Genomic DNA, 26473 nt, shown 5'->3' on the forward strand with positions numbered 1-26473 from the left:
GTAAAGGGCGCCCATCTGGTGGATTATTAATATGGGTGAAACAACAGGCTGGTCTTCAGGTTAAAGTGATAGCGATTGATACCCCAGATATTCAGGTTATTAGAATAGCCTCCATGCATGAATTTGAGAGTTTAATTATAAATGTCAATGCCAGAGAGCAGGCAGGTGGAAAGGATTCCCCGACTATCTCCAGTTTGGACTCTTTTCTGAAAACCCTAAATGGGCCCTGTAATAAGATTACTGCGGGGGATTTTAATTGCACGTACGAGCCTCTTGGTTTAGAGGACGGGAATCTTACCAGTGATGAAGAAGAGGTTTGGGGCATCCCGTCATTGTTGCTCGCCCCAATTAAGAAATGGACGGAAGCTGTGCTTCAGCTTAAAAGTTTAACAATGGAGTGTGGGCTACGTGCAGTTAATGGAAGATCTAAATCAGATACTCAAGGCAACTTTACTTTCAGTAGTGGGTCAAGGAAAAGTAGGATTGACTATTTTCTTATCAATTTAGAACTCTGGCAAAGGATGAGGGATATGGAGGTCGTGAATAGACCAGAGTGACCATGAACATCTTTTTTTTACATTAGATCTGATTTGCAACCAGAATCTGAGTGGCACCCTGGACACCGCACCACCAGATGTGATTGTCTCCAACGATTCTCGCAGGTTAAAATTGGCACAGGTTGCCGCGGATGAGGTTTCCACAAACCTTGTGTGATCTATATACTTCTTGGACCTTCCATTACAGATTTCATTCAGATCGCCCTTAAGTTAATTCTTCACTGCAATTATCTTGCCTTTCACCACCTCCTGCAGGAGAAATGATCTGGTGACACTCTGGGCCAAATCATCCTGCCCATCTCACACACAGTTTTTGCTATTCCTCCCTGTTGCGCTGGCCTCACTCTTGGCTTTGTGGATGGATTTTTGCTGCCATATATCTGTAATGCTAAGTTCCTTTATTCGGTCCTCCTGTCATGGCTGTGTGGGAGCGTTCCGTGGGAAGGCCACGTGCAGGCTTCTTCAGGCAGGAAAGGGAGCTTGGGGGGAGTTGTGTCTTTCCCTCCAATTTCTATTAGGGGACTTAAGCAGGGCACAAGTCGTAAAAAAAGATGTGGGGGGACGCGGTCACCGGAAGTGACGTCACGACAGGAAGTGACGTCACGACAGGAAGTGATGTCATGAAAGGTGCCGAGTTTTGCAGGGGGGACGGTGTCCCCCCGGTTAAATAAGTGGGGGGACGCCGTCCACCCGCGTGGTACCCCGACTCGAGCCCTGGACTTAAGCTAGTGCCGTGATTCTCTCCACTATGCACCCATGCTCTCCCTCAGTGCCTGTTTGGTTTTGGAGCGTCCCCCCCCCCGTCGCTGGTCCTGCCGGATGGGGCTCTCTGTAACTGGACCCCACATGCACGTACTGCATAGTTCCTGGAGGTGGCATACCATGCCTCTCTAGCAGAGAGCGTGTTGATCTCTTGTTGCATGAGGCAGCAGTCCCACAACCAAAGCTCCTCTCGGGGACCATAAGCAGAGTTCACAGCCCGCAGGCCGCCATCTTGTTTCCATCCCGGGCTTACAGCCAGTGGAGAACAATGGTAGGACCTGCAAGCAACATCCTCTCTTCTAGCGTGGTGCCCACAGTTTCCCTGTATGAGGCCGCCACAGTGCCACACAAGTATTGCCCTTGGATGGGCGTCTGTGAGGCCTCGTGTAGGTCATGCCAACAGCCTGGACACTGGGTATATCTCTTTATTGCCCCATGTGTGGTATGGCTTTTGTGTGGAAACCAGAACTCATCTTTGCATCTTGGACATACCTAGAATAGAGTTTTTGATGTTATATGATGATCCATTTCCCTGCCTACACTTTAATGATGACACCTTGTGAACAACGTTATCTTGCGTTGACGGGAAGTATGATGACCCAAACTATTTGATTAATTAGGTTTGTTTTTAGTATCAGTGTGACTCCCCCTCAATCCCATAGTAGTCCTGGACACTCCACGCGACAGAGAGCCACCGCCATCAGAAGACTAGAGAACCTGAATCTCTACTTCACATTTGGAACCCCTAAACGCCATGTTACCCGTTTTGTTCGCTACTTAGCATGTTGCGTGGCTGTTTTTGGTACTTTGGTATGATGTGTGTAATTTGGCGATTGATGCTACGTCCCCCAATGCATAATGTGGAACAAGGGTACCGAGCTGCTTTATGATTATGGCTCGCAGTTTTCCGTTTTACAGATAAATACATACAGAACACATTGTGTTTTCTGTCTGCATTTATTTTTAAAAGGGGAAAAACACAGAAAATTGTGTTTCTTGTGGGCGACTCTCCATGCTGTTTTTTGTGATTTCCAGGACAAGAGCCGAGCAGATAGATAGCATGGGAAGCTGAGATATCCCTGAATAGAGGCTTATGTTGACATACATTTGTATTATAATGCTGATATGTACCTGTAGGTGTAGTGTTTGCTATAGTTCGCCATAAGTTGGCAGGGTATGCTCAGACGTGAGTCCCTTGCTCACTTTGCCACTGGATTCAAGCAAGCCAGGCTGAAGACGGCTGGAATGCCAGAAACTGGTCCTCGTAAGCTTGTTTCCAGTCCAGGGAAGGCATGGCTTGGCAGTTTGGGCTGGACTGTTCCCATGAGGCACAGGGTCAGACTGATTTGCATATGGCCATGTCTGAACTGGGGTGGCAGAGTGGGCTAAAGAATGGTGATGGATTAAACCCAGATCAGATGACTGGGTGTGAGTGTTTGATTGGTTCAGATGCTCTGTCCATCACCACCCCCTTTTGTACTACTGTGTTTGCTATAGTTAGCCACTTAATTTCTAAAACACGACAGGCAGCAAAGAGTGACTGCATGTTTAACAGTTAAATAAATGCGGAAATGTATCATTTTACCACTCCATTTATTCGCAGAACACATAATAAATATGGATAAGTACTAATAAGATGGCCAAAAAATAAATATGGATAAGTAGACGGAGTTAAAAAAAAAATACCATAAAACTGGGAGCCCTAATTGTGATGCCCTAATTATTGGAAACTACTGACTGCCTAGTTGGTAATGTCCTGGGAGATTCCGCGCATTTAGACAGTCGAATAAGATGTGATCAGTTTGTTTCCTTGATGCCTTTACACTTATGGAAATGTTAATGTGCAAATATGCCACTAGATAGTTAAAAAAACGAACTGTTTGTTTTTGTCCTTTAATAAAATAAGTGTTTTTCACATCAATTAATAAACTAAGCCCACAACACAAACGACTTTTGTGAAATAACTAATTATTATTAAACAGGCATTGCCAACATAAAATCAAGATAGTTATCATAGGAGACAATAGTGTTGCTGCATGTAGACAGGATCACTGAATCGTGACCGAAGGTAATGGCAGGTGTAAGAAGGGCACCTCTAGCTAAGTCTGTAGGACAACTCGGACATTAAGTTAAAGCATCTCCTCAGCCCAGGCATACAGGAAGCTATTATAAAGCTTTGAGAAAAACACAACTGCATGCCAGGTCTGTCGCAGAGTGTCAACATGATGTGAGGCATCTGTAGGGCAGATGAGATAAAACAGAGAGAGAGAGGACCACAGATGCCATGGTCAATGTTTGCTGCATCCATCAGCAGAGTCCCAGACTGCCCCGACGTCTGGAGCTGTAAGAATGGATGAGCCTTGGTAATACTGAGGAGCGGAAGAGAAACATTTCTGAGGACAAACAATAGAGGGCCAGATGGACCAAAATTAGAACACAGCAGAGTCAATCGCTGATGCTAACAGTCCATAGATCTTAACTGCAACAATGAATGAATTAACACCAAGCAACACACTGCTAAGTATGATGACTTTGGCACTGCAGTTTTACTGTGAGGTTTACTGTAAACACAAGAGTCTCAACCAATCAACAGGAAATCAGCAACATCTCTGGCAATGAATAAAGTGACAGAAGTTAGGGTTATCACTGATGTCAAATATACAGGAGGGTTTAACAGGAGCTGCAGGCACCTACCTTGATGTATTCATTGAGGGCGGAGTGGACGCGAGTGGTGGCGAGTTGGATGGAGAAGGGAGTGGTGTAGGGGAAGGTACTGGTCACTGCATGGCTGACCTCTGGGAATGTGATGATGTTGAAGCCAAACTTCTCGAACTGGCTGACCAAGTCTTCTTTGGGCTTCTCATCGCCCTCTCCAATGATGGTGCCGACCAGGTAGCGGCACCGCTCGACTGGCACCTAAGAACGGCAAGATAGAAAGAGGCAATGAGTGGCTTGCGGGACAGAGGCTGAAAGAATCAGAGAAGAGAGATCTGAACTTCAGGGAAAGAAATATCATACAAGTGTCTGCAGATGATTCGGGGCTCCTTACTCCAGGGATTTAACAAACTCATCCATTACATGAGAGACCACTGAAAATTAACCTTGGGGTTCAGTATCCTCCTTCAAGCTTTCAAATGAAAGACATTACCAAAATGAAGCAAAACACTGCTCAGTGCAGGAGAAGAGTGCACACTTTACTGCCCACCTCTGTCAGTCCAATACACTAGCTCATTTACACCACAAATCACAAGAAATGGACTGTGCCAATAAACAGTGATATAATGCGCCAGACTAGAGAAAACAGTGTTGAGTCACTTCACCATTTTACTTCCTAGATGAGACACAATTGTGGACCTATGGCCATGAGCAGTGAAAAGAGATCAGTCAGTGAAGGGGGATTTATTTCTGAGATGAGATCCGCACAATGGAGAAACACAATCAATACAAGACAAAAACATAGAAATATATAACTCACATATTAAAATACAATGGTTTGCATTATCAATACACACACATAGCACACTTCATAGAAATAATTCACTAGACAAACTCTTCCAGATGTGAAATTAAAATGCATAGTGAGTCCCACTGGTAACAGCCCTGTTTTCTATGCATGGCTATTCTGCTCACCATATGTGCCCATCAAGGAGATGATATGTGCTTATGCTCAGCAGATTGTTGTTAATTATTAAGGCCACCTATGTGCTCTATAAATTGCTCTTCTGTGTACCTGACTGTATTGATGGTAAGAACATATCATGTGATTGGTACTGGAAACGTCTCTGATGGGGTAGATATGTGCATCCTGCGTTGACTTAGGGAGCTGGTCTCCATTACTGGTGCGGGGGGATCCATTTTTGCTGTTCTGCTCTTCGAGTCTCAGTCTCCTACTTTTTTGCAATAAATACTTTGCAGACTCAACTTAAAAGCGAGACAACTTTGAAACCTTTCTCTCCTCCCTTCACTGGCATATTGTGATAGGTGACAGATACCAACGACAACACTATAAATACTATTTATATATACACTTACACTTTACTATGAGAAGAGTTAGGGGCTTACCTAGACTATATGCAAAGCAAATGGGGTAACCCAGTATCCCTCAGAACCTGGGCATGAATACTATGAAAAAACAATGGTTCTGTCGGGTAACACTATTCCTTTTCAATTTCCAACAATTGTTTGAAGGTAAACCAACAGATAGCGCTAAACCCCTAAACTGTCTTCCAAATTATTTAAAGGAAAAATTATTTACATACATTTACAATTTCAAACATAAAGCATTTTATGTGATATGCGATTTAATACACACCTATGTCATAATCAATTTTACGGCGCCGTAATAGCTTATCTGTATATTAAATCGTATATCAAATAAAATGCATTCTGTTTGAAATTGTAAATGTATGTAAATCATTTTTCCTTTAAATAATTTGGAAGACAGTTTAGGGGTTTAGCGCTATCTGTAGATTTACCTTCAAACAATTGTTGGAAATTGAAAAGGAATATTGTTACCTGACTTATCTAGACTATGGAAGATAGTCTGCTGATCTACAAGGTGTGGGGGGCCAAGAACCATGAATGAATGAAATAGATATGTAAGGAGCAGTACAGCTGCTCCAAAACGGAGTGTCGCGGCGCTAGGTGAAGTAGGACGCAGCAAGAGGAGTGGGCTGGAAGAGGGGTCAGCAGCATTAGATCTCTCTGTAGAGGCAGGTCTTCAGAAGGCTCTTGAGTGAGTTCTCTGATGTGGCGCATCAGGTAAAAGGTTCCAGAGCTTTGGGGCCAAAACAGAGAACTAACGTCCACCTGCTCTGGTCCTATTGATCTGGGGGATACAAAGCAAATTGTGGTGGGCTGAGCATAGAGCTCTGTGGGGAAGGTACCTTTTGATGTTGTCACTGGTGTATTTTGGGGCTCTCAATTGTGTGGCCATGAACGTTATTGTCAGGGCTTTGAACTGTATTCTTTGTTTAACAGGCAGCCAAAGAAGGCATTTTAAACCACTGCGAATAGTTTGCCTTTTAGGGATGTTCAGCACTAGTCTAGCTGCCGCATTCTGGACCCATTGCAATCTGTTTATCAAAGCTTGGGGCGACCCCACAAGCAGCACGTTGGCATAATCCGGTCTAGACAGGATCAATGCGTGTACAATGATCTTTCCGGACAATTCTGGCATGAATTTGAGGGTCTTTTTTAAGGTTTTCAGAAGGGAGAAACAGACTCCTGCAGTAGAACAGACAAGGGCTTAAGAGATAGGGCATTGTCTAACTTGACCGCCAAAATTTTGCAAAGGTAGTTTCACAAATCATCTGCCATGTTCAGAGATCTCTTGACTGTGAAGGGAGCTCTTTAGGACTGAAGATGCCCTGAAATTGTCAATTCCCTAAATTTATCTACAAGTAAGTTGGGGACATCCTCTTACCAAACTACCTGGGACTATCTCATTGGTTGTGATCTATCTTTTTCAAACCCAGAAGAGCCATAACAACTGTGACCAGTGGATTTCCAAGGGTGCCTACCGAATGCCCTAAAGTACTAATGAACAAGTTACTTTCCTTCGGTAACGCCTTATCTGGTAGAGACTAAATCCAGCCGCAGATTCCTTACCTTTTTAATTTTCCCAGGCGTCAGACTGGATCTGGAATGTTTTTCGTGAGCAGTGTCCCTGCGAGCCGCTAGTTCGTGTCGATTGACTTTGTGCCTGGCGACGGCGGTGTCCGCACCGGAAATGACATTACAGTACCTATTCAGGACTTTCCACGCGAGAAGTGCGAAGCCATTAAGAACACTGACCACTGGTGTGTCAAAACTAGGGCCCTGAAAGTAGTCATCCCTGTCCCTAGAAATCCGTTCCCAGAGCAGGGAGAATAGGAGGGTCGGTAAGGAATCTGCTGCTATATAATCTCTATCAGATGAGGAGTTACTGAAAGTAAAATAATAATGACATTTATAGAGCGCATGGTTACGCCATCTCGGCGTGTCCCCGCGCTGGGTCAGAGGGAGACGCAGATCGTCTCAGCAGAGATCTTTACATGCTGCCAGAGAATAAGTAGGTTTTCAGCAACTTTCTAAACTTGATCTCGGAACTTTCCAGCCTGAGTTTTAGTGGGAGCTTATTCCAATTCTGTGCGCCCCGGACCCGGAAAGAGCGACCTCCCATCCTAAGTAACTTGTGCATTTATTAGAGACTTCTAGCTGCAGATTCCTTATATTTTGAATAGATACCCAAGCAATACCATTGCCAGAGGAAGGTCTGCATACTAATTTCAAAAGAGAAAATCCTGCAGGGCCAAACAGGCAAAGTGCCCATCCCTGTGGACCTGATTGTCCAGACAACAGGGATGTGTAATTCCAATAGCCCGACACCAAGGTCAATAAGTTTTCATGTGTATTTTGTCCTTGAGACAAGCAGGCCCAACCCCCTCCAACACAAATCCTTTGGTTGTCAGTTTACAGTACCACCTTATGAAGCAGGGAAAGGCATTGCCTGCAGTAAAGGTAATATGTGTGCCCATGTTGTAAAGCTGTTCAAACTTGTATTTATGATTCATTAAATTGGAGCCTTTATTATTAGGGTGAGCGCTCTAAGAAATGTAGTAAGCTCAGACTGCACTACTGATAGGGGTTCCAGTATAAAAATGTGTACACACGTTTTCAGTGTTTAGCAATATGAAGCTATGTATACTGCTCGCAGAATGCTCTCTGATTAGATGCAAATATTTGCAGAAGCTTGAAAGCAAGATTGATGATTCTTTGCTTTCAAAATAAAATGTTCACAAAAAATGCAAAAACATTTAGCTAAACTACTTTAATATTTTATGTACTATTTCTTTGCAGCATCATTTAGTAAAATGTGTTGATGTAGTTCCAAAAATATTTATAATGTAAAGTCAGTGTAACCAATTTTAATAAGATTATGAGAAATATAAAAATAAACAAGCATTGATAAAGCCAGTAGGTCTTAAATTGTTGGTCAGCGTTTTGGTTTGGTCAAAGCAGGACTTGTTTTGGCATGGTTTTTGTAAAACCTTACTGGTGTGGGAGCTGCTGGGCCCTCTCCATCATAACAAACATTGGCTAAAGCAAAATGTTTTTGGTCTCAAAAAGCACACATTGCAATAGTAGTTCCTGGCACTAAACAAAACAACTGTGTGCCAATATGCTCCTTGTGACGGAACAGAATGATGTCACTCACAGTGAAGCTAGCCGATAGAGAGAGAGACAGAATTTTAATAAACACAAAAGGTCATGGTTAACGCCAGACCTAATTAGGGGGCCAAATATTAAATTAAGTCTCAAAAGTGCACCCATGCCCTTTCATTACATGCAGAAATATGACCTTCGTGAATTCACAAGACTTTACAGAAGTAAGCCAAGAAATAGTACTCCTAGAAAATATCTGTGAACTGCATTTTAGCATGAGCAAATATGCAGGTGTAGATTTGCAAGTTGACTTTTTCTCCAACCACTTTTTCGCCAACCCTGGAAGAAGTTTTATGTCTGCCATTGTCAGGAGTAAATTTCCAGCCTTTCTAACTATGGGAAAAGATTAGAGAAGAGTTGGTTAAAACCCTTAAAGCTTGCAAGTCAGTAGGTTTGCACAGACTCAAAAGGGCAACCCTGGAACTGTTGCTTACCATTTCCTTCAGCCTGAAGTACCGGGTTATTTAGAACCCAGCGGTGCCAGGGGACACACCCGAAGACTTCGGATTCTCCTGTCTCAGACTACAGAAACACAGAAACTTCTTGGTGACGTCAAAGATCAAATTTATTGGCTGCAGCCAGTAACAGGTATCCTAGAAGTACAACACGGTGTATGTTCTCAGGAGACTGCTCAACTTTACAAAGCTAGTCATCCCTTTTTAAACCAAATATTACGCTTCAGGCAAACATTCCTTATTTTACAGTTGGCCATTCACATGTTTTCACGACAAAAAACGCAGAATCATGATGACAAGCCAATTTTTCAGTTTGTCCAGCCCACAATCAATTTTTGGTCAAACCCAACGTTCTTCATCAGACAGGTTGATCGAACCCACCTTAAAAACTGGCACATCCCCATCGTAAACGGACCATAAAGAAAGGAGCAGAGACAGGTGTGAGCAAGATAAGACATAGCTGTGCGTAATAAAAGGTTTGATGGTGTCTTGTGTCTTGATCAGCAATCTTGATCAGCTACTGGGAAAGGAACTGGCTTAACAAGTTTTGGCTTCAGGCAAGAGGGTCGCTCGCTCAGGTCATTCAGAAGTCAGCTAAAGTGTACGTGTGCTTGGAGACTCGTTCGGCCACTGTCATCGGCCTATGTGAGGGCAACCACAAAATGGCTGCCGTACACAAAATGGAACCCGAGGGTTCAGAACGGAAACTCTGATTTCACGGTGATCTCGTCACTCGAATATGACGAAAATACTTGTACACCTTACACTCGCCATTTTCGGTCTGATGCTACCAAAATCGTCATGATACGATGACTTTTATGAAACGGGTTCAGAATTTCAGTACCTCAAGCCCCATTATGCAGATCTGCGGTAACGTGGCAAGATAAGGTAATTGCTAGTACTCAAACCCTACTAAAGAAGGAGCCCTGGCATAATAAGAGAGGTTATTTCAGAACTCTTATATAATGAGACTACTGACATTATTTGTCGCCGCATTACATGGCACAAAAGGGACAAACGGATTTTGTTACAGGACAAGTAGACCTATGCAGCAACCTGCCCCTTGGACAAGTAGATATTTTATTAAATTCCACACCCATGAGACAGTAATGTTTAGAGAAATTGTGCAGGGAAGCCTATGTTGCTGTCTGGCAGATATAAGACCAGAACTCTGCCTGCTAACACAATGGTCGTCACTGTATCACTGGTGGCAGCAGCCCACAAACCGTCAGAAGGCTGCTTCTGGAAACTGCATAGCAGATTTTGATGCAGAGCGCGCCCCATCTGGAGATGGCCTGCTTCTGCACTGCCCAACCTTTCTTTGCACCAACATACCCCACGAAGAGTTGGTCGTCCACCCGGAACTCTCAGTTGTGGTCAAGGTGGATCGACAACACTCTTTTTGAGTCCAGACAGTGGAGTTGTTCGTCTTCTTTAAAGGGATGTGGAGGAGTATAAAAGGTAGGCAAGGTGATATATTGGCCTAAATCAAACGGGTGACCACTTTTGGTAGCAAGGAGGTCCTTGTGAGAAGCACCACTTTGTCAGGATAAACTGAGAGGTAAAGCGGCTTAGATGATGAGGCCTGCAGCTAACTTACTCTGTGGGCAGACATACTTGCCATAAGGAAGAATGCTTTCCGGGTGAGATGCCTGAGGGCACAATTGTGTAGAGGCTCAAAAGGAGCACACATCAAAAAGTCAAAACCAAATTAAGGTCCCACTGAGGCATAATAAAAGGTGAAAGTGGGATGAGATGAGCAAGACCCTTGAGGAACCTATGTACAATAGGGGACTTGAATAAAGAGGGTTGCTCAGACAACCCAAGAAAGCAGAAATGGCAGATCGATATCCCTTAATAGTACCCAGAGCAGAGCCTTGGGCAAGAGAACAAATGAAAAGCAGAACTTTAGAAAGAGGGGCAGAAATGGGATCAACAGATTTTTCTGCACACCATGCCACACATTTTTTTCCAATGGCAGGTGTACACAGTCTTGGTGGAGGAGCACCTAGCTGCAAAGATGACATTACAGACTTCTGGAGAAAGGTCAAAAGCAGTCACCTGTTGCCGCTGAATCTCCACGTAAGAAGGCAGAAAATGGATCAGTTCAGGTGGGGAACCCTCACCTGATGCTGCGAAAGAAGATCTTCCCGAAGGGTTGATGGCCATGCTCAGTAGCTCGGATACCAGACAGTCCAGAGCCACCAGGATGACCTGGGCTGCTCATTCTTGATCTTCTTGAGAACTCTGGGCAGGAGTGGTATGGGTGGAAAGGCGTGCAGAAGGCCTGAGCTCCACTCATAACAAAAATCTTCTCCGAGCAAGTGTTGCTGTGGAAACTACAGAGCGCAAACCTACGGACATTGCTCATTGTCTGCGGCGGCAAACAGATCTAACCAAGGCTCTCCCCACTGCTGAAAGAGACCTTGCGCCAGCTTCTGTTGGAGATGCAATTTGTGATCCGCTAGGCATCTTCAGCTGAGGTTGACCGCTCTGGCGTTAAGAGAACCTGCCAGGTGTTGAACCACCAGGGATATGCTCTGCTGTTCCAGCCACATCCAGAGATGCAGGGCCTCTTGACAAAGGGTCCACAACCTCACCCGTTCTGTTTGTTGCAGTAACACAAGGCGGTGGTGATGTCTGAACACTTGTACCAGCCGCACCCTGATGGAAGGCAGAAAGGCTTTCAAATCCAGTTGGATTGCACGGAGATCCAGCAGATTGAGGTGGAGTCCAGATTCCGCTGGAGACCAGAATCCTCTGATCTCCACTTCTCCCAGATGGCTGCCCCATCCAAAGAGTGACGCATCTGTCACTAATGTGAAATCTAGATGTGGAAGGGAGAGGGGTCTGCCTCTGACCCAATCGTAGTTCATTAGCCACCACTGGAGATCGGTTGCAGTTCCCTCTGAGATCTGGACCAGGTTGACGAGATTCCCTTGCTGCTGCGACCACTGGAACTACAGGTACCACTGCAGAGCCAACAAATGCCATCTGGCATGTCTCACTAGCAGGATGAAGGAATCCATGAGTCCCAGCAATCTCAGAATCAGTCTCACAGAAACCCAGGAAAGAGGCTGAAATATCGGTATCATAGCTTGAATATCCTGGACTCGCCACCCGGTAGGATAAGCCCGAAATTGCACTGTGTGCAGAACAGCTCCAATGAAAGGGAGCATCTGAGACAGAGTCAGGTGTGACTTCGGCACGTTGATAGTAAACCCCAGTGAGTGCAGAAGGTTTGCCGTAGTCGGAGATGGAAGGCGACAACATGGGGTGAGCCCGCCTTCAGGAGCCAGTCGTCCAGGTAGGGGAAGACTGGCAGCCCTGACCACAGCAGATAAGCTGCAACTACAGCCATCACTTTGGTGAACACCCGTGGGGCGCTGGTAAGGCCAAAATGAGGCACTGTGAACAGAAAGTGCGTGTGGCTTACGGTAAACCACAGATAGCGCTGGCGGGCAGGCAGGATGAGAATATGAAAATATGTGTCCTGCATGTCCAACACTATCATCCAGTCTCCTGGGTCCAGGGCAGACAAGACATGAGCCAACATGAGCATTTTGAACTTCTCCTTGTTAAGGAAGAGATTGAGAGTTCGGAGACTGAGAAAAGGGCGAAGATCCTTGTCCTTTTTGGGGACCAGAAAATAGCGGAAATAACAACAAATGCCTACTTTAGGCCCCAGAACCCTCTCTATGGCCCCCTTGGCCAAGAGAGCTGTGACCTCCTCATGTAGAAACAACAGATGATCCTCCATCAGTCGATTGTGAGATAGTGGGAGGGGTAGTCTTGAAGGGGAGGAATTACCCCCTTCAGACAACCTGCAAAGCACACTTGTCCGATGTTATGGTTTGCCAGTGGGGCAGGTGATGGCAAATCCTCCTGCCAATTGAGTGCCCATGGTAGTAAAGGGGCAGACTAGGAGGGTTTGGAGGGTGTTGCTATGGGGTGTGGCGGACTGACCAGTCTGCTGGCCACCTCACCCATGAGGTACGGGGGTACCACAATCTCGGCCACGCAGAGGCTTAGGAGCATACACGGCGCGGTGGCTGGGCGGGAATGGCACATCTGGAAGCCCCTTCCGTAGCAATGAAAGGAGCAAAAGGCTGATTGAGGTGGATGTGGGGCAGCAGAGAGGCCTAAGAACCTGGCCGTAGTACGAGAATCCTTAAAGCACTGAGCGCCGAATCTGCCTGGGCTCTGAAGAGACAGGTGCCATCAAAGGCCATGTCCTTAGCGAAGCTTAGACAGCCCCCGAAAAGTAAATCATACTCAATCGGGCATTGCACCTAAGGGCCACTGTCATTGAAACTGCTCAGCCTAGCGAGTCAATTGTGTCAAGTCCGCAATGAATAGTGAACTTTGCTGCATCTCTCCTGTCGCTGACAGCTTGGGAGAGTACAGCCCGGGCCTCCTATGGGACCTGTGGCAGCACTTGCACAACCGTATCCCACAAAGTCCAAAAGGCATGCAGTGTTCATGATCGCAATGCCAGGCTGGTGGAAGAAAACATTTTTTTTTTCAAATTAGTCCAGCCTCTTGGATTCCCTATCTGGGGGAGCAGTAGGGAACGTGCATTGGGTGGTGGAGGCTTGGACCACCAAGCTTTCTGGGGAAGGGTGTTGTCTGAGGAAGTTTGGGTCCCAGGCTCGGGGCAATGACAGTGGGCTATTGTCCTGTTCACTGTACCCCCTGAGTTGGGTTTGGACCAGGTACCCAACAGGACATCAGTGAAGTCATTATTACACCAGGAGGAAAACCTCAAACACAGTCGACAGAACATCTCAAAAGCCTGTCAAAAAACAACAGAGGGGTAGCTCTTCTCCGGATCAGCGATGGCTTGCGTGGACAGAAAAGAAGTGACATTAGCATACCTGGGTGGCACCTATATAGGTATCCTATGCAATGTGTAGGGGACCCCCTCTAAGAAAACATACAAGGTCAGGGAGAAGGGGGAAATAAGAACACAACAAGAGAAAAGTCTCCCTCTCAACCTATATTCATTTTTCAGCTCAAAAAAATCCTTAATAACCAAATACTCAAACAATTAGCAAAAATATACCTATATAGGTATCGCAACATCATTTCTGGCGCAGACATGCCGCCGACGGATGCAGAGCCAATCGACACCACCTACCGGCACTTAGGGGTACTGCTCACTAAAAATCTCCTGGATCCAGTCTGACACCTGGGGATATTCAAAAGGTAAGAAATCTTCGACTAGAAGTCTCTATTGGTATATATGTTTCGCTAGTAACAGAATATGAGATATTTTAACAAGAAGTACAGCTACAGGAGCTATGGACATTCCTAGCAGCACTGTTTCAGGCCCCCTCAGCATATTTTCCCTCATACCAGTTCTAAAACTACTCACTAAAAACATCGAAACATTTGTCTCATGTGAAAGTCAGGGCGTCTCTGTTGCTACATTCCCTCCAAATGTATTCAGGTTGGCAGTATGTTTAAAATGTCTAGGTGGGGTGTTGTACCGTTGTGGAGCCCTGGACCCACCTCTAACTGGAAACCCACCCAGGTAAAACTCTACACCAATATAGGAAGCAGACCAATAGCTCACAGTTGTTGAAACAGAGTGGCCGAAATTTCACAAAAAGTCGGAGACTGGAAGAGGTCAAGAACCACTCTTTTATTCAAACTGATGGCCCCATGCAAAACCTGCAGGCCAAAACCATAGTGTTGCTACAAGTGAGGATGCCAAACCTAGATTCCGGCAATTGCCATTTAAATTGAGGGACCAAGCAATGGCAATAGGCCAGATCCCCACCATCATTACAAGTGAGGGTCTCATACCTTGACAGTGTAAGAGAACCTTGCAGTCATTAAAAATGCGGATCCAGCTACTGTCAGGACAGTCCTTCACCAACATCGTTTGTGATGGAAAGATGCCCTCACATACGCTGCAGTCAGGAGGTTCGATTAAATCAGCATATTTTCTAGTGTAGCGCACATTGCACACAGCAAAGTAAACTGCCCTAAGAAACTCACAGATGTTTAACGGAGCAACAGAACAGGGACATAAAGTGAACTGTCCTTGATATGCAATAGATGTGGGAAGGACAAAAAAAGTGCCACAACACAGTTACTGCATTGTACCTGATCACTGTTTTTATTGTACTTGCACCACAAGACTTTTACTCAAAACTGCATGTACCAGACCGAACAGAGAAACAGCAATGCTGCGGATTTAGTGGACTGTGCTGATCACAACGAAAATCATCAAAATATTAAAAACAAGCACTGGCCAATACACCTGGCTTACATTTTCAGTTCTAACCAGACCTATTGGCTTTGCCAAAGATGCTGGGAGCGGTGGAGTAGAGGAGTAGGGTAGCTGCCAAGCACTGAATGTGGTTGCCTGGCAGCTGATTGTGGTTGTTAGGGATGCAAAATTCCTTTAATAGAAGCTATTAGAAAAATAGACCTTTGCATTACCCGCATTTCGTTTAGCTGTGCAATGAATCAGCGCACAGCCGCGACAAAAAGATAACTAAAGCTTTTTTTTGTGTCCAATACATGAATGAGATAAAGAAGTGAATGTGATCAAATGAGACGATAGCATGCCTTTTAGGGTGTAAAATAGTTTCTAATGCATTCCAATGGAAACACTTCTTTGAAAGCAGCAGAATACAGACAATCAAACCCATGTTGGTGAGACTGAAGTACTACTCTGGGCTATTCCAAGTAATGATTGACAACGTCATAAGTCAATAACTGAAGGGGGTTGCCCCAAGCAAGACAGTGGCTTGAAGGGTGCTAGCCGTCCACACTCAACATTCAACAAGGGGTTGGATTCGCCAAACCTAAAATATGAACTCGTAAATAAAAAAGAAATGACAGCGAAAATATCACATTGCACATAGCAAAAAGCAATACAAACCACAAGAGAAAGATGTAACAATTCACAGAAATAATGAAAAGCGACATTTTGCATATATTTCTATATAATGTGTCTCACTCGAGAAAAAGGCACTTTATTAATTCACCATAAGTATACGAAGCACTGCACCGAACTGTCGCAAGAGGGCAGCGTTGTTCCACATATTCCAGACACGGTTCCTACGAAGCCTGAAGGTAACATGCGTAAAATAGTTGGAGGAATGTGAACTCTGCAATGAGTTGGGAGGAACAGGCAATGAGTTCCAGTATTTTTTATTGCATTCAAACTCTCATAGCACACTTGAGCAGACGAAATGGCCACATCCTGACCAGGGATTTCGACAAATGCATATACCACGAGAGGCGAGGGGCATATAACACGAGAGGCAAGGGTCAGCCGCCGACATAATACAAGCTATGAGGAGTTTATCAGACGAAGCTGAGAAAAGGGCTTTTGATTTTTTTTAAATCAATAGTATAGTTACGCGTCTTTGCATGACGTACAGTTATTGAGCCTGAAATAGGCAGAGTTGTAAATTCAACTAATTTCGCAGGTTTTAATTAGGGTTGGTCAAATAATTAAGCCCAGGCGGGTACCTACGCTCTGCCAGCGTAGTTTACATAGTTTTGCCTACTCCGTGTTCGGTTGTGAACGTGTAGTTTAGGCAAAACTACGACATCGTGGCGGAGCGCAGTTATCCGGCCCCTCCACCCTCATAAAGTAGTTAAAAGGGCACTTACCTGCCGTGGCGGCCTCCTCCTCGCCATGGTACTCTCCTGCCTCCTCCTCGCCGTCCTTCTTCACTGATTACCCCTACGTTATACGTCTTGTGAGTGCACAGGCGCACGCGCAAGAAGTACAGCGTAGGGGTTATCTAAGAAGGAGGACAGCAAAGACGAAGAAGGAGAGCAGCCATGGAGAGGAGGGGGCAGCCACGGCAGGTAAGTGCCTTTTTAATTACTTTATAATTGTTTTGGGAGGGCGCGGAGCGGAGTGGAGCAAAGTTCCTCAGAGTTGTTTTCCAATTCCATGGAACTTCGCGTAGAAGCGCTACTCCTGCTCTGCCCAAGGTTACAAATAATTCCGCTCTGCTGGCGGAGTTTGCCGGGTTTTGCCCACTTTGCCAACCACCATGTGGTAGAGTTCGTTGTGAAAGTCTGCCATATGGTTGCGGAGCATTCTCGCACAGGGTCTGCCAAGGCTAAGTTGGGGAGGACAAGCGAGAATTTGTGTCCACTAGCGCGATTTTGAGTCGCTAGAACGCCTCCCGGTGAGATGTCTCAATGAGGGCAGTCACAGCAGGTCGCGACCATTTGTGTTGATAAAGCTGCTACTCAAGTAGGAAATCTACTTGAGTGGCAGAACAAAGCAGAGCCCTCTGGTGCACTGCGTGGTACAGTCCGCACTGATTTTACAGCGCATGCTTGCTTCCGGTGCTAAAAATCAGCAAGAGCAGTGCGACGTGCCAAATCTCGCCTGCTCGCGGAAGTCCAAAGAATCACACAGAGTTTTTATGTAACTCCACGAAATTCCGCAGAGTGAAACTCCGCGAGTTCCACCCACCCCTAGTTTTAATCACCACTCCTCAACAAGAGCCGAAGTGCTGAGAAAATGAAAGAAATCTCATTGAGAGAGAAAAAAAGCCAAAGTAATGGGTGGAATGTTTGAATTGAGGTCAGCAACTGGTAATTACTGTAGGAGGCACCACTTAAAACAGAAGATAACCTTATGTAAATTACTGTTCAGTTTGCACCAATAAGAACACTGAGCTCTCAGGCCATGTCCTCTCCGAATGGTAACAAAATCAACCCCAGACCAATGTCTAGCTTCTTGAGCCTCATCAGTGAAGTGCACGTTGAATACCAAGTTATGACAAGCACGTGACCCTGAGCATACTAATGGGCGGAATTGCTGTTTTTGAGACCTACTCTAGCACCCGCTCATACTGTCAGTAAAGTAGCTCCTAGTTTCTAAGGCCAGACTGGTCGTACTGGGCATCAAGCGGTTACCCGGGAGGCTGGAAGGGTGGGCGCTGCTGTGATACTGGGCTCTGGTTTCGTAGCGATGCAGCAGTTTTAAAAGCAACAATAAAAGTGCCAAGATAACTCTGATGATTAATGTACCTGCTGGAGAGCGATCAGAGTGTTGTCTAGTGGCAGTTTTGACTCATCTAAGGTAGTACAGAGGGTTAAAATGCCTGCTGCAAAGAGCGTGTACTATGCAGATCATAGAACAGTATTTTATGTGCATAGTTCTGTGGTTTACCGATTTGCCACAGAGTTCCTTTTGTTGCTGTGCAGTTCTTACGTTACAATTGTATTCTAGGTTTGAAAGTTATGATTTTCTCCAGTTTTTCATTATTCTAATTTTGCTAAAAATGGTTTGTTTGGGTAGGAATAAATTCTTAGTAAAGTCAACCCTAACTACTGTGTTACGTTCTAAATCCTGAGTTTGTGCTTCCCCATAGCAAGCACTCTTTAAAAATGTCTACTAGTATGGATGACACGTGAAACCTACACCTTGTAGCCCCCTTTGTCTTATGTAACATTGTCAATACACTGATTTACACATGTTTGAATCATTGTCTCTGTATGTGTTTGTGATGAAAAAATGCTCCGACACCCTACACTGATATGAGAGGTGCCATGAAACAAATGAAATACATGTGAGAGAGGGGCTATGGAGAAACGAGAGGCCCTGTTGGAGGGTGATAATGAGGGAATCATTGAATAGCCCCAATAAAGATTGCCATATCCAGGTACGCTGTAAGGTCATCATTTACTACGCTGTAAACAACTAATACAATTGAACATATAATGAACAAGTTAGTGGTGGGCAAAAAAAGATTCAGCAAACTTTCAAAGACTTACAGCTATTTCTTTGTCACACACACGTTTGCGAGTAAGCATGGGACTATTTTTGCTCTACTGGAAATGTCAGTGGAAACTGACAAAAAAATGTCTACCATTTCAATATTTCTCAGATTTTGGAAGATGTTAGCACTTTCAGTAGAAGTGATTCAAAAGGTTTTTTCCAGATTGGACATGATTTAAATAAGGCACTGTTTACATAACTTTTTCTGTGCTTCGAAGAGTTTGTAAATGTAACCTTCTAGTGCACAAGAAAAATGTAAAAATAAATTAGCATTCAAATATTGAGCCACGTGTGTCAAGAGTGAAACGAAAAAAGCCCTTTGTCAGGCCCTTGATAGAAACTGCAAGGATGGAGCTCTTTAAAATGAAAATCTCCTGCAGTTAAGTCAACTCCTCAATGTTTCCCATTCACACAAGACCAGAAATGACACTTTCACTGCGTTAAAATCAAAGACAGCGTGGCCCAATTAGCGCTGCTTTCTTGAAAAGATATACACACAATCAAAAATATGTACGGCGAGAGAACAAAGCACAAGAGCATTCCCAATAAGTCAAGCTTTTTTGCACAAATCGACCTTTGTTGCCAAACATCTGAGGTATAGACGGCGGAAACCAAAACAAGAGAGACTTTTTAATGAACTGGTAAGCAGTTTTTTTTTTTTAATCAAAAGGCAGGGCGGGAGACGGCTCGGCTAGGATTCCCACACCCCAGCATGTAAGGTTTATGTCTTCTCATCTTGGGTAATGGAGACTCTTAGCACACAATCCTCTTCGTGGATCAGGTTCCATTTAAAGAACGAGCAGCATATGAAAAGGAGAAAGAGAGTGCCACCTGCAGACAAGCTGCGCACGTACAGCCACCTCGGAAAACTTAGCACACAATCCTCTTGACGGATCAGGTTCCATTTAAAGAACGAGCAGCACATGAAAAGGAGAAAGAGAGCACCACCTGCAGGCAAGCTGTGCACGTACAGCCCTCTCGGAAAACGCGCAGAGCACACAGTAAACATTCTCAGAGACATTGACGCTGGTGAGAGGTAATGGCTGCTAGGTCCCGCTCCTGCATGCTCACGTGAACGTAAGCGCTAGGCCACCAGGCAGCACTTTGAAATCCCGATACTAAATGTCTCAGAGCAGCGCATGCGCTGGCTCAGCGAGACCTAAAAATATGTTGTAGAATACATCCTGGTTGCAATTTTTCCCATTCGAGGGAGGAGAACCCCCCCTCCCCTCCCAAACCACCTTGTAGTGGTCAGGCCCCCTCGCTGCGCTTGCTCGCTATGTATCATAAGGGGGCTGGTCTGACAAAATTTGCCAGGGCTGATATGGGTTCCCTGTCCGGCCCTGCTAGTGTCCCAGTCAAGCACAGAGACGGGACAGTGCCACCAATGGTGGTTGGGGCACTGAAGTACGTACACAAAGGCCTGACTCAGTGGCATAGCTAGGCCTTGTGGCGGCCAAATTCGGGTGGGTGGGGTGTTTCCTGCATTTGCCGCCCGGCGGCTAACGGTAAGAGCGGGGGAGCACGGAAACCGCCCCCCACACCCCCCCATCATGCGGCCCGCTGCGGAACCCCCCCCCCTTGCTATGCCAGTGGCCTGACTCTTCTGTCACTGTAAGTGAGAAGGAAAGTATAGAGCAGGTTGTTTAAGGCTTTCTCAAAACTGGGGTGCAGAAAACACGATTTTACACAGCAGACTCTAAACTAGCAATCACAATCCTCCAATAATCTGAGGCTGCTGTGCCGTAGCACCACACAGGCCACATGCCCTATCCAAGCCCCATGAAAGAGCTGGATTTGCAGCCACGCTAACAAAGAGGAAACAGAAATAGCCACTTGGACACAGCAGGTTCATCATCCAAGGTAACAGGGCTCAGGTGGATGGATAAAGGGCAGTGCCTGCAGTCAGCACAAGAAGAAGGTGGAAAGAGACCCAGGTCCTCCTTATGTTATGTCATTCTTTTTCCAGCCGAAAACTCACATTTTCTGTGGAAACTGGAACATGTTGGGGTTATTTTTTTTCATGTCTTCCAAGAATTTGGTGACAAATTGCGGAAATTGCGCTGATTATTCTGATATATAGACCCATGGGGATAACTCTCAATCTACTGGTAATGCCAATATCCTTGGCAACGGTAAAATAATCTGTTAATACTAGCCAGAAAATAGAGCTATATTATAAGGGGGTAGAGGAGTCAGGCTCTGCAGCCAATATAAGATGGCAGCGAAGGAAATAAAGCCTCAGGGGAGCAGGCTCTGAAGCCAGTGAAAGAGTGAAGAGATGGAAACCGAGGCCTTATAGAGTCACATTCAGCAGCCAGTGCAAGAGACCAGAAGGGTAAGCAGGGACCCAGGAGAGTCACATTCAGCAGCCAGCGCAAGAGACCAGAAGGGTAAGCAGAGACCCAGGAGAGTCAGATTCAGCAGCAGTGCAAGAGACCAAGAGTGTAAGCAGAGACCCAGGAGAACCACAGTCAGCAGCCAGCCCAAGAGACCAGAAGGGTAAGCAGAGACCCAGGAGAGTCCCATTCAGCAGCCAGCGCAAGAGAGCAGAGGTGTAAGCAAAGACTCAGGAGAGCAACATTCAGCAGCCAGCGCAAGAGACCAGAAGGGTAAGCCGAGGTCCAGGAGAGTCGCAGTCAGCAGCCAGCGCAAGAGACCAGAAGAGTAAGCAGGGACCCAGAAGAGCTACATTCAGCAGCCAGTGCAAGAGACCAAAAGGGTAAGCAGAGACCCAGGATAGTTCAGTCAGCAGCCAGCGAAAGAGACCAGAAGGGTAAGCAGGGACCCAGGGGAGTCCCATTCAGCAGCCAGCACAAGAGACCAGAAGGGTAAGCAGGGACCCAGGGGAGTCCCATTCAGCAGCCAGTGCAAGAGACCAAAAGGGTAAGCAGGGACCCAGGGGAGTCCCATTCAGCAGCCAGCGCAAGAGACAAGAAGGGTAAGCAGGGACACAGGGGAGTCCCATTCAGCAGCCAGTGCAAGAGACCAGAAGGGTAAGCAGGGACCCAGAAGAGCTACATTCAGCAGCCAGTGTAAGAGACCAAAAGGGTAAGCAAATACCCAGGATAGTCACAGTCAGCAGCCAGCGCAAGAGACCAGAAGGGTAAGCAGAGACCCAGGATAGTCACAGTCAGCAGCAGTACAAAGAGACCAGAAGTGTAGGCGGAGACCCAGGAGAGACACATCCAGCAGCCAGTGCACAAGGCCAGAGGTGTAAGCAAAGACTCAGGAGAGCAACATTCAGCAGCCAGTGCAAGAGACCAGAAGGGTAAGCAGAGGTCCAGGAGAGTCGCAGTCAGCAGCCAGCGCAAGAGACCAGAAGGGTAAGCAGGGACCCAGAAGAGCTACATTCAGCAGCCAGTGCAAGAGACCAAAAGGGTAAGCAGAGACCCAGGATAGTTCAGTCAGCAGCCAGCGCAAGAGACCAGAAGGGTAAGCAGGGACCCAGGGGAATCCCATTCAGCAGCCAGCGCAAGAGACCAGAAGGGTAAGCAGGGACCCAGGGGAGTCCCATTCAGCAGCCAGTGCAAGAGACCAAAAGGGTAAGCAGGGACCCAGGGGAGTCCATTCAGCAGCCAGCACAAGAGACCAGAAGGGTAAGCATGGACCCAGGGGAGTCCCATTCAGCAGCCAGCGCAAGAGACCAGAAGGGTAAGCAGGGACCCAGAAGAGCTACATTCAGCAGCCAGTGCAGGAGACCAAAAGGGTAAGCAGAGACCCAGGATAGTCACAGTCAGCAGCCAGCGCAAGAGACCAGAAGGGAAAGCAGAGACCCAGGATAGTCACAGTCAGCAGCCAGCGCAAGAGACCAGAAGGGTAAGCAGGGACCCAGGAGAGGTACATTCAGCAGCCAGTGCAAGAGACCAAAAGGGTAAGCAGGGACCCAGGAGACACCCATTCAGCAGCCAGTGCAAGAGACCAGAAGGGTAAGCAGAGACCCAGGATAGTCACAGTCAGCAGCCAGCGCAAGAGACCAGTAGGGTAAGCAGGGACCCAGGAGAGCTACATTCAGCAGCCAGCACAAGAGACCAGAAGGGTAAGCAGGGACCCAGGGGAGTCCCATTCAGCAGCCAACGCAAGAGACCAGAAGGGTAAGCAGGGACCCAGGGGAGTCCCATTCAGCAGCCAGTGCAAGAGACCAAAAGGGTAAGCAGGGACCCAGGGGAGTCCCATTCAGCAGCCAGCGCAAGAGACAAGAAGGGTAAGCAGGGACACACGGGAGTCCCATTCAGCAGCCAGCGCAAGAGACCAGAAGGGTAAGCAGGGACCCAGAAGAGCTACATTCAGCAGCCAGTGTAAGAGACCAAAAGGGTAAGCAAATACCCAGGATAGTCACAGTCAGCAGCCAGCGCAAAAGACCAGAAGGGTAAGGAGAGACCCAGGATAGTCACATCAGCAGCAGTACAAAGAGACCAGAAGTGTAGGCGGAGACCCAGGAGAGACACATCCAGCAGCCAGTGCACAAGGCCAGAGGTGTAAGCAAAGACTCAGGAGAGCAACATTCAGCAGCCAGCGCAAGAGACCAGAAGGGTAAGCAGAGGTCCAGGAGAGTCGCAGTCAGCAGCTAGCGCAAGAGACCAGAAGGGTAAGCAGGGACCCAGAAGAGCTACATTCAGCAGCCAGTGCAAGAGACCAAAAGGGTAAGCAGAGACCCAGGATAGTTCAGTCAGCAGCCAGCGCAAGAGACCAGAAGGGTAAGCATGGACCCAGGGGAATCCCATTCAGCAGCCAGCGCAAGAGACCAGAAGGGTAAGCAGGGACCCAGGGGAGTCCCATTCAGCAGCCAGTGCAAGAGACCAAAAGGGTAAGCAGGGACCCAGGGGAATCCATTCAGCAGCCAGCACAAGAGACCAGAAGGGTAAGCATGGACCCAGGGGAGTCCCATTCAGCAGCCAGCGCAAGAGACCAGAAGGGTAAGCAGGGACCCAGAAGAGCTACATTCAGCAGCCAGTGCAGGAGACCAAAAGGGTAAGCAGAGACCCAGGATAGTCACAGTCAGCAGCCAGCGCAAGAGACCAGATGGGTAAGCAGAGACCCAGGATAGTCACAGTCAGCAGCCAGCGCAAGAGACCAGAAGGGTAAGCAGGGACCCAGGAGAGCTACATTCAGCAGCCAGTGCAAGAGACCAAAAGGGTAAGCAGGGACCCAGGAGACACCCATTCAGCAGCCAGTGCAAGAGACCAGAAGGGTAAGCAGAGACCCAGGATAGTCACAGTCAGCAGCCAGCGCAAGAGACCAGTAGGGTAAGCAGGGACCCAGGAGAGCTACATTCAGCAGCCAGCACAAGAGACCAGAAGGGTAAGCAGGGACCCAGGAGAGTCCCATTCAGCAGTGAGCGCAAGAGACCAGAAGGGTAAGCAGGGACCCAGGGGAGTCCCATTCAGCAGCCAGCGCAAGAGACCAGAAGGGTAAGCAGGGACCCAGGGGAGTCCCATTCAGCAGCCAGCGCAAGAGACCAGAAGGGTAAGCAGGGACCCAGAAGAGCTACATTCAGCAGCCAGTGTAAGAGACCAAAAGGGTAAGCAGAGACCCAGGATAGTCACAGTCAGCAGCCAGCGCAAGAGACCAGAAGGGTAAGCAGGGACCCAGGAGAGCTACATTCAGCAGCCAGTGCAAGAGACCAAAAGGGTAAGCAGGGACCCAGGAGACACCCATTCAGCAGCCAGCGCAAGAGACCAGAAGGGTAAGCAGGGACCCAGGAGAGCTACATTCAGCAGCCAGTGCAAGAGACCAAAAGGGTAAGCAGAGACCCAGGAGAGTCACAGTCAACAGCCAGCGCAAGAGACCAGAAGGGTAAGCCGGGAACCAGGAGAGTCACATTCAGAAGCCAGCACAAGAGACCAGAAGGGTAGGCAGGGACCCAGGAGAGTCCCATTCAGCAGCCAGCACAAGAGACCAGCAAGGGTAAGCAGGGACCCAGGGGAGTCCCATTCAGCAACCAGCGCAAGAGACCAGACGGGTAAGCAGGGACCCAGTGGAGTCCCATTCAGCAGCCAGAGCAAGAGACCAGAAGGGTAAGCAGGGACCCAGAAGAGCTGCATTCAGCAGCCAGCGCGAGAGACCAGAAGGGTAAGCAGGACACAGAAGAGGTACATTCAGCAGCCAGTGCAAGAGACCAGAAGGGTAAGCAGAGACCCAGGAGAGTCCCATTCAGCAGCCAGCGCAAGAGAGCAGAGGTGTAAGCAGATACCCAGAAGAGCCACGTCCACCAGCAGTGCAAGAGAGCAGAGGTGTAAGCAGAGGCCCAGGATAACCACATTCAGCAGCAGTACAAAGAGACCAGAAGTGTAGGCGGAGACCCAGGAGAGACACATCCAGCAGCCAGTGCACAAGGCCAGAGGTGTAAGCAAAGACTCAGGAGAGCAACATTCAGCAGCCAGCGCAAGAGACCAGAAGGGTAAGCAGAGGTCCAGGAGAGGCGCAGTCAGCAGCCAGCGCAAGAGACCAGAAGGGTAAGCAGGGACCCAGAAGAGCTACATTCAGCAGCCAGTGCAAGAGACCAAAAGGGTAAGCAGAGACCCAGGATAGTTCAGTCAGCAGCCAGCGCAAGAGACCAGAAGGGTAAGCAGGGACCCAGGGGAGTCCCATTCAGCAGCCAGCGCAAGAGACCAGAAGGGTAAGCAGGGACCCAGGGGAGTCCCATTCAGCAGCCAGTGCAAGAGACCAAAAGGGTAAGCAGGGACCCAGGGGAGTCCCATTCAGCAGCCAGCGCAAGAGACCAGAAGGGTAAGCATGGACCCAGGGGAGTCCCATTCAGCAGCCAGCGCAAGAGACCAGAAGGGTAAGCAGGGACCCAGAAGAGCTACATTCAGCAGCCAGTGCAAGAGACCAAAAGGGTAAGCAAAGACCCAGGATAGTCACAGTCAGCAGCCAGCGCAAGAGACCAGAAGGGTAAGCAGAGACCCAGGATAGTCCCAGTCAGCAGCCAGCGCAAGAGACCAGAAGGGTAAGCAGGGACCCAGGAGAGCTACATTCAGCAGCCAGTGAAAGAGACCAAAAGGGTAAGCAGGGACCCAGGAGACACCCATTCAGCAGCCAGTGCAAGAGACCAGAAGGGTAAGCAGAGACCCAGGATAGTCACAGTCAGCAGCCAGCGCAAGAGACCAGTAGGGTAAGCAGGGACCCAGGAGAGCTACATTCAGCAGCCAGCACAAGAGACCAGAAGGGTAAGCAGGGACCCAGGAGAGTCCCATTCAGCAGTGAGCGCAAGAGACCAGAAGGGTAAGCAGGGACCCAGGGGAGTCCCATTCAGCAGCCAGCGCAAGAGACCAGAAGGGTAAGCAGGGACCCAGGGGAGTCCCATTCAGCAGCCAGCGCAAGAGACCAGAAGGGTAAGCAGGGACCCAGAAGAGCTACATTCAGCAGCCAGTGTAAGAGACCAAAAGGGTAAGCAGAGACCCAGGATAGTCACAGTCAGCAGCCAGCGCAAGAGACCAGAAGGGTAAGCAGGGACCCAGGAGAGCTACATTCAGCAGCCAGTGCAAGAGACCAAAAGGGTAAGCAGGGACCCAGGAGACACCCATTCAGCAGCCAGCGCACGAGACCAGAAGGGTAAGCAGGGACCCAGGAGAGCTACATTCAGCAGCCAGTGCAAGAGACCAAAAGGGTAAGCAGAGACCCAGGAGAGTCACAGTCAGCAGCCAGCGCAAGAGACCAGAAGGGTAAGCCGGGAACCAGGAGAGTCACATTCAGAAGCCAGCACAAGAGACCAGAAGGGT

General features: G+C 47.6%; 1 protein-coding gene across 2 annotated transcripts in view; it reads right to left on the bottom strand.

Moving 5' to 3' along the window:
• The window catches only part of TEX264 (testis expressed 264, ER-phagy receptor), a 943072-nt gene that overhangs the window by 703046 nt on the left and 213553 nt on the right, over positions 1-26473 (bottom strand). For both annotated transcript variants that reach the window (XM_078661149.1, XM_078661148.1), the window contains one exon: positions 4014-4235. In XM_078661149.1, coding sequence (XP_078517275.1) covers positions 4014-4235 — 222 coding nt within the window. The remainder of the gene's footprint in view (positions 1-4013; positions 4236-26473) is intronic.

Source organism: Lissotriton helveticus, chromosome 9, assembly GCF_964261635.1.
Source record: "Lissotriton helveticus chromosome 9, aLisHel1.1, whole genome shotgun sequence".
Lineage (NCBI taxonomy): Eukaryota > Metazoa > Chordata > Amphibia > Caudata > Salamandridae > Lissotriton > Lissotriton helveticus.